We start from the raw sequence: 7,544 nt of genomic DNA, 5'->3' as shown, positions 1-7,544 counted from the left end.
AAACATTAAAGTCACACAATAACAGATAACCTAACAGATGGAGGCAGCAGTATAGCAGCTCGAGTTCTGAGAGGTTAAATCACTGTTTTTGTCAATGGAGTCTGGTGTCTTTGGAGAGAGCGATATTTCATCAAGGTAGAAATATTCTCAATATAACGTACATTAAACGGACTATGAAGTAGAACCTCATATAAATCACTACTGTCCCTTTAACAGAGATATTCTGTTCCACTAGGTGAATAATCTTGATTTCATCCTTTATTTAATGAACTTGGTCTTTTTTGTTTCATCACTTTGTAAAAAGCCGAAATAACATTAGACACCAGACAGACAGCTGTGAGACTCAGGAGGAGCTGCTTCTCCTGCAGGTCATCATCTAATAATCTCCTGACATCAGTCACCTCAGAGCTGTGAGCAGCTGCTCTGTGTGCTGCAGCTCTGTGTTTGTTTGGATGTTTTCCATTTGTTCTGGAATGTGCTCGGAGCTGTTGGTGAGAAAAACATGTGAGACACTCCGTCTGTCCTCCCACGCCATGACCGCATCACATGACGACTCCCAAACACTTCAAAACACCAGGCTTCAAGGAGCTGAAGGCGAAAGTCTTCAAAGTCAACTTCAAGGTATTAATGCTGCGTTCAGGTACCCGTGGGAAATTCCCCACAGTGTTGGGTTTCAAAGTTGTTGGCTAAACATAACGCTGACATTCAGCCTCCTGAGCATCAACAGCATCATGTGACTGAACTGATGTAAGAAAAGCAACACTGCATTTCTTTAACAAACAATAACACAAATGGCCCATAGAAGTTTGGAACCCAGGGAAGTTCAGCGCTTTCAAATATTGTTTCCTGTTTTGAGATTTGTTGAATAAAATAGCGTTTTGTCCAGCCAATCCCCGATTGGACTCCCCAGACTTCACATAAGGAAACATATTGTAACGATTGTTTTAAAGTTTAAAAAAAGAGACGTTATGGACCAGTCATCTAGGAGTTGGCACTAGGTTCGTCTAGGGAGCCCAATGTGTGTGAAAGAACCACTGAGAAACAAAAAGTAAGTTTGAACCAGCATTTATATTTGAGATTTCATCAAAACATTAATTCATAACATACATTTGTCTTCAGAATATCTAATATAATGGAGTTCTGAGACGTCAGCAGGGGGAATAAATGAATGATGCAGTTCATTCCATTGATGAGTTCATTTCCTACCACACTACTCGTGGGAAGGAGAGGGGAGTTGGTTCTCCTAAAACCATAAATAAATAATAACCCAGTGGGTAGCTCGCCATCAAAGACTTGGTTGTCTGGATGATCCAGACTCCACAGAAGAAGGTAGAGAGACAAACCCTGAGCGCTGCCTGCAGAGGATCAGACACACATGTATCTGTCCGGTGAACAGAAGGGCTTCAGCTGCCCCGTCCAGCAGAATGGTGCGCAATGAAGACTTTACTTTACTGCTCAACGGTATTTTATTAAGCAAATCTCAAAACAGAAACAATATTTTAAAGAGCTAAACTTCTCTGGGTTACAGGTTCATATTTATTTTAGGCCTTAAAGTAACAGTGGAGATGTTAGGAGGTACCTGTACAGTCAGTGTTTCACATGCAGAAGATGGAGTTCAGAGAAACGGACTGGATGGATGCCCTCTTTAAAGACACCAGACTCCATTCACAAAACCAGTGATTTAACCTCCCAGAACTAAGAGTTAGTGTGTTTATGTTAGTGTGTGACTTCAGTGAATCTGAACTAACCATTTAAAACATTAGTCACATTATAACAGACTCAGTCTAACAGACGGAGGCGAGAGGAGCAGCTGCTGTGTGTTCTGAGAGGTTAAATCACTGCTTTTGTGAACGGAGTCTGGTGTCGTTTAATAGAGCGACATGACAGCTTCAGTTCTCCGTCAGACAGAAAGGTTAATGGGTGAAAATATTATAAATATAGTGTAAATTTAAACTGACCATGAAGAAGAACCTCATACAAACACACTACTGTCACTTTAATGCAGCAGTGGAACTTTCTGTGAGGCGAATAGTTCTGATTTCTTTGTTTATTCTGTTTATATCAAAGAGCTGTGATCTATGTAAAAGGTATTATTTGGTTTAATATATTCATAAAGTGTTAGAGACAGAAACACAGAGCTGGAAGAATAACTATTATTTAGTTGGTTACTAATAGTATGAAGTACAAACAAACCAACTCCACCTCAACAGGAAGTTCACCTGCTGACTGAAAGGTTCATTCAAAAGAAGAAGAGAAGAAGAAAAACCCAACGACGTTGAAGAGGAGGAGGAGGAGGAGGAGGAAGGAACGTGATGTGGAGCAGCAGAGTACTCCTCTTTGGTGTTTACACTGTTTAAACACAACAGAACACAGTACTCAGGAGCAGTAGAGGTACTTTTCTCTTTTATTGTCTCTTCGTCCTCCCCACGATGCAGTACTACATCTTTACTGCAGTACTACATCTTTACTGCAGTACTACAGCTTTACTGCAGTACTACATCTTTACTGCAGTACTACATCTTTACTGCAGTACTACATCTTTACTGCAGTACTACAGCTTTACTGCAGTACTACATCTTTACTGCAGTACTACAGCTTTACTGCAGTACTACATCTTTACTGCAGTACTACAGCTTTACTGCAGTACTACATCTTTACTGCAGAGTAAAAAAAGAAACATTATTTTACAAAAGTCTGAAGCTGAGGAGGAACAGTTCTTCTCCTCCGTGATGCAGGGAGGCGACCCTCCTCTGGGGGCGTGGCTTGGATCAGAAGGCCTGCAGAGGGAGGCCCGGCAGGTCGTGGGGTCCGGATCCGGGGCCCAGCAGGACGGGGACCAGCCTCAGCAGGTCTCGGAGAGGAATCCTCAGCCGGCTGCTCCTCCACAGTAAATCCCCCAGAGAGCTGCAGCCTGCAGGCACAGAGGAGGCTCCTTAAGTACTTTACTGAAGTAAAAGTACCAGAGTAAAAGTACTAGAGTAAAGGTACTAGAGTAAAGGTACTAGAGTAAAAGTACCAGAGTAAAAGTACCAGAGTAAAAGTACTAGAGTAAAGGTACTAGAGTAAAAGTACTAGAGTAAAGGTACTAGAGTAAAAGTACTGGAGTAAAGGTACCAGAGTAAAGGTACTAGAGTAAAGGTACTAGAGTAAAGGTACTAGAGTAAAAGTACCAGAGTAAAGGTACCAGAGTAAAAGTACTGTAAAAGTACCATTTAGTAGTAAAGGTCACTAGCTGTGTGTTAAATCAAGTACTAGAGCTGTGTGTGTGTGTGTCTCACCCTCCAGCTGTGTGTGTGTGTCTCACCCTCTAGCTGTGTGTGTGTGTCTCACCCTCCAGCTGTGTCTCACCCTCCAGCTGTGTGTGTGTGTGTGTGTGTGTGTGTGTGTGTGTGTGTGTGTGTGTGTCTCACCCTCCAGCTGTGTGTGTGTGTTCCTCAGACAGGGGATGGAGCGGTAAACCAGGAAGCTGGCCAGCATGATGGACTGGGCGGCCTTAGGGAGGGCCTCACCCCTCATGTAGGACCTCAACACGGAGCTGTGGTCTGGGAGAGAAAACACACACACACACACACACACACACACACACACACACACACACACACACACACACACACACACACACACACACACACACACACACACACACACACACACACACACACACAGTTAGTCACCTGGTGAATGTTGGGTAAATACGAGCGAGGAGCGCTCTGCTGCAACACGTCACGTTACCATGACGACCTGTGCTCATGTTTGATGAGGTAATGAACCAACCGGAGGAGTCGCCCCCTGATGGTCAGGAGAGAGAATGCAGCTTTAACACACTTTAAGCCTCCTGGACAATCTGAACACTGAACCTTGAACTTTGACCCTGCGGTGCAAAGGATTGTGGGTCAGAATAGACAGAACAGAATGAGAAACATCCTGGTACTTTAGTGCGTACTGTAACAAACTAAATGCTCCCAACATGGAGCCCGCTCTCCTTCATCCTCCTTTTCTTCTTCCTCCTCTTCTTCCTCCCCCTGTCTTCCTCTTCCCCCTCTTCCTCCTCTGCCTCCTCCTCTCTCCTCCACCTCTTCTTCTTCCTCCTCCCCCCTCCCCCTCTTCCCAATCATCTTCCTCTTCCTCCTCCCCATCCTTTTCCTACTCTTCCTCTCTCCTCCCCCCCTCCCTTTTCCTACTCTTCCTCTCTCCTCCTCCTCCCCCCCTCCTCCTCTCCTCCTCCCCCTCCTCCTACTCTTCTTCTTCCTCCTCCTCCTCTTCCCAATCATCTTCCTCCCCCCCTCCTCCTCCCCCATCCTTCCTCTACCTCCTCTTCTCCCTCTTCTTCCTCCTGCTCCTCCTCCCCCACTTCCTCCTCCTCTTCTCCCTCGTCCCCCTCTTCTTCCTCCTCCTCCTCCTCCTCCTCCTCCTCCTCACCTGCTAGCCAGCGGTCCAGCTCCTCGTCCACCATGTTCTTCATGACGGGCATGAACTCTGAGGTGAGCAGAGCGTCGTGGCGGTTGTTTGGTCCTCTCTGCACCCGGCTGTCCCACAGCTCCACCACCAGACGCATCTGCCACAGAGGGAAGGTCTGCAGGAGGTCGGCCCGGCGCAGAGCGGACACGGCCTGAGAGACACCGGGGGTTAGAGCGCCGTCTCTGGATATCTCACAACCAGCAGAACCTCTGAGAACCACAACAAGAACTTTAAAGGTGTTCTCACCTGCTCTATAGCGATGTATGTGGGCAGCATCTCTGGACACTCCTGAGTCACACATTCATACAGCATCGCCGAGAACAACACCAGAGTGTCTCCTCTCTGAAGACACACAGGAGACACAAGACACACACAGGAGACACAGGACACACAGAGACACACAGAGACACACACACACACATGAGACACACACATGAGACACACATGAGACACACACATGAGACACAATCGTCTCTGAGATAACGGACATCCTAAAGATTTCGTTTCAGTATTTTGGGTTCTAAAACATATTGTCAGTGAGACGTAAACCTTTTGATGGTCTGTATGAAAGCAACCACGTTTAATTGTTTTCCTCTTCCCCCTCCTCCTCCTCCTCTTCTTCTTCTTCCTCCACCTCTTCCTCCTCCATCATAAACTGACTTTTTATCAGTTTTAGGACTCATTTTTTGTCTTTTACTTTCTTCCTCTTCTTCCTCCTCCTCTCCCTCCTTCCTCCTCCTCCTTGTTTTCCTCCCTCTTCCTTCTCCTCCTCCCTCCCAATGCAACGTCCACTTATTTATCCCAAGACAGCTCTTAATCAGACCCAATATGTTAGATAAACACATGATCCAGTCACATGATCCAGTCACATGATCCAGTCACATGATCCAGTCACATGACCATGAAGCTCAGGATGTTCTACACAGTAACTTAGGGATGCGTTCAGGAACAGTCCAGCAGAGTGTTTACTTTGCTTTATGACATTTATCTGTTGTTTATGTTTTCTATAAAAAGGTAAAACACTGACAGTTAAAATAGTAACTGTATGTAATCTGGTACGATTCGTTGTTTTAGATCGTTAAAACAGTCAACAGACAACAGAGAGGCTGTCATGAGGTGAATGTCTGACGTTTAACTCACGTGTGGAATCTCCTCAGACGTTTTGCAGAAGAACTCGGCGAAGGAGACCAACGCCGGCTCTGAGGTGAACGTAGAGATGGCTTCAGGCTGCAGACACACCGCGGGAAAACGTACAATTATGTGCATGAAGCAACATGAAAGAAGAAGTTTAGAGGAACAAGAAAAGGATATGAAAGACAGAGAGGGAAGAGAAGGGGACAAGGAGAAGTGGTGAAGTGTGTTGACGGCGAACACTGAGCCCATCAGGAAACCAGTAATAGTCTGTCAACCAGTGACGAGCTGCCAGCAGGAGACACCAGCAGCAGAGGTGTCGTCACCTCAAATCACCTCCATTTACCTCCACTAACCCCCGCTCACCTCCACTTATACAAGGTTTCCTTACATTGTGTTATATACTAAACATATATACATTTATTACATTATATTACATTACAGTCATATATATATCGCTATTTATATATACCAAAGCATGACTTAAAAAAGTGTATTCAACATAGGTATTCAAGAGAACTACTAGTCACCAGAAGTCATCAGTGCATCTCCTTTCTTAAACAAGCATCTTAAAGCATAAACCAGAGCAAAAGTATAGTGCAGAGGCAAATTACTTTATGTCTTATAAGGTACCGATAGCAGAACCGTTAGCTCCAAACCGCATCAATACTCTGAGTTTCTACTCATTTAGAACCAGTTCCTGTTTAGAACCAGGTCTCGGGCTCTAAATGTGACACACTAGATCACTGGTCTCTGAGTGGACCCTCTACTGGTGTGAGCTGGTGTTACTGGGTGGTGTTTACCTTGAAGGCTCTGACTCCAGAGGTGCGGTGGTTGACGGTGGAGGCCAGCAGACTCTTCCAGCCCTGAGGGTCGTCTTTGTAGGGCAGCTGGCCGGCTCTCAGTTTAACGTACAGAACCCCGTCTCTGGACAGGATGGACCTGAGGGACAAACATCCGTCAGTACATGTCACAGCTGTTTTTCTAGATACTTTACAAGTTTTCTTTTTGTTTTTCGTTCAGCTTCATCTGGTTCTTTTGAATAATTTTGCACATTTGTTTTTGTGATTTTTAGAAAACAACTTAATTTGCTTCATCATTGTCTCTTAAATGCACCAACACACATTCAGCATTGTCTGGTTCTGGTTTCTAAATATCACATTAAAGATTTATTTGTTTTGAAGTGCACATTTGGATGTTTGCGGTCTCTATCTCCTGTATGTTAACACTGTGAACCCCCAAAACTCGCTAGCAGGGTTGAAAAGCATGTTTTCTTAAAAAACTTTAAAAATATATAAAGTTTATCACAGCCAGAAGCTGTAAAAAAAAACAACTTCATTATTGTCAGATTTTAATCTTTTCTGACAGTCCTTGAACACATCATTTTTGAGGAATGCTTCCGTCAGAAAAGTAACCAAAACTGAGCTAAAAATTTTGATATTTCAACCCAAAAAATTGGCTCTACAAGTTTCATTTAGTGTCTCGCCACAAATAAACCGTTTACTTTATACAGATTCTGTACAAAACATTCAATTCTGAGCTCCTCAATGAAACTATGAAGTTATGATTGATTCATCTGAGACCAACAATCGTATGACAAAAAAAATCTGTGAAACTTTGACTGAACTTCAGTCTGCTGAAGACAGAGCAGAGAGGAGAGGAGAGGCTGGAAGTAGAGGTTGTACAAATGTAAATAGTTCAATATATAACACGTTTTTTTCACATTTCTTTCTACATTGGTAAAATTTCCAGTGTTTTACAATTTTTGCTAAATAAATTAATAAAGAAATTCCACTTATGTCACTATAACTGTGTTATTCTGCACTAAAGACATGTTTGAGTTCTCTCTACTTCTAGTCATGATGGTTCTGTTTCTATAGAGGAGCAGGACTTTTATTTTGAAACGAAAATCAAAGCCACAGAAAAAAATGTGACAAAGCAGAAATACGACCTTT

The 7,544-nt window shown here is 43.8% G+C and overlaps 1 protein-coding gene across 1 annotated transcript in view; it reads right to left on the bottom strand.

Annotated features, from left to right (window-relative positions):
• Positions 1-2,386: 2,386 nt before the first annotated feature.
• The window catches only part of anapc1 (anaphase promoting complex subunit 1), a 57,799-nt gene continuing 52,641 nt past the window's right edge, over positions 2,387-7,544 (bottom strand). The window contains exons 49-54 of the mRNA XM_054599983.1: positions 6,393-6,531; positions 5,599-5,685; positions 4,705-4,800; positions 4,420-4,609; positions 3,411-3,542; positions 2,387-2,911 (exon numbers count right to left, since the gene is read on the bottom strand). Of these exons, the coding sequence (XP_054455958.1) occupies positions 2,769-2,911; positions 3,411-3,542; positions 4,420-4,609; positions 4,705-4,800; positions 5,599-5,685; positions 6,393-6,531 (787 nt within the window). The 3' untranslated portion in view covers positions 2,387-2,768. The remainder of the gene's footprint in view (positions 2,912-3,410; positions 3,543-4,419; positions 4,610-4,704; positions 4,801-5,598; positions 5,686-6,392; positions 6,532-7,544) is intronic.

The sequence above is a fragment of the Anoplopoma fimbria genome, chromosome 6 (assembly GCF_027596085.1).
Source record: "Anoplopoma fimbria isolate UVic2021 breed Golden Eagle Sablefish chromosome 6, Afim_UVic_2022, whole genome shotgun sequence".
Taxonomy (NCBI): domain Eukaryota; kingdom Metazoa; phylum Chordata; class Actinopteri; order Perciformes; family Anoplopomatidae; genus Anoplopoma; species Anoplopoma fimbria.
The sequence above is the reverse complement of the archived record's forward strand: the minus strand, read 5'-3'. Positions and strand labels throughout refer to the sequence as shown.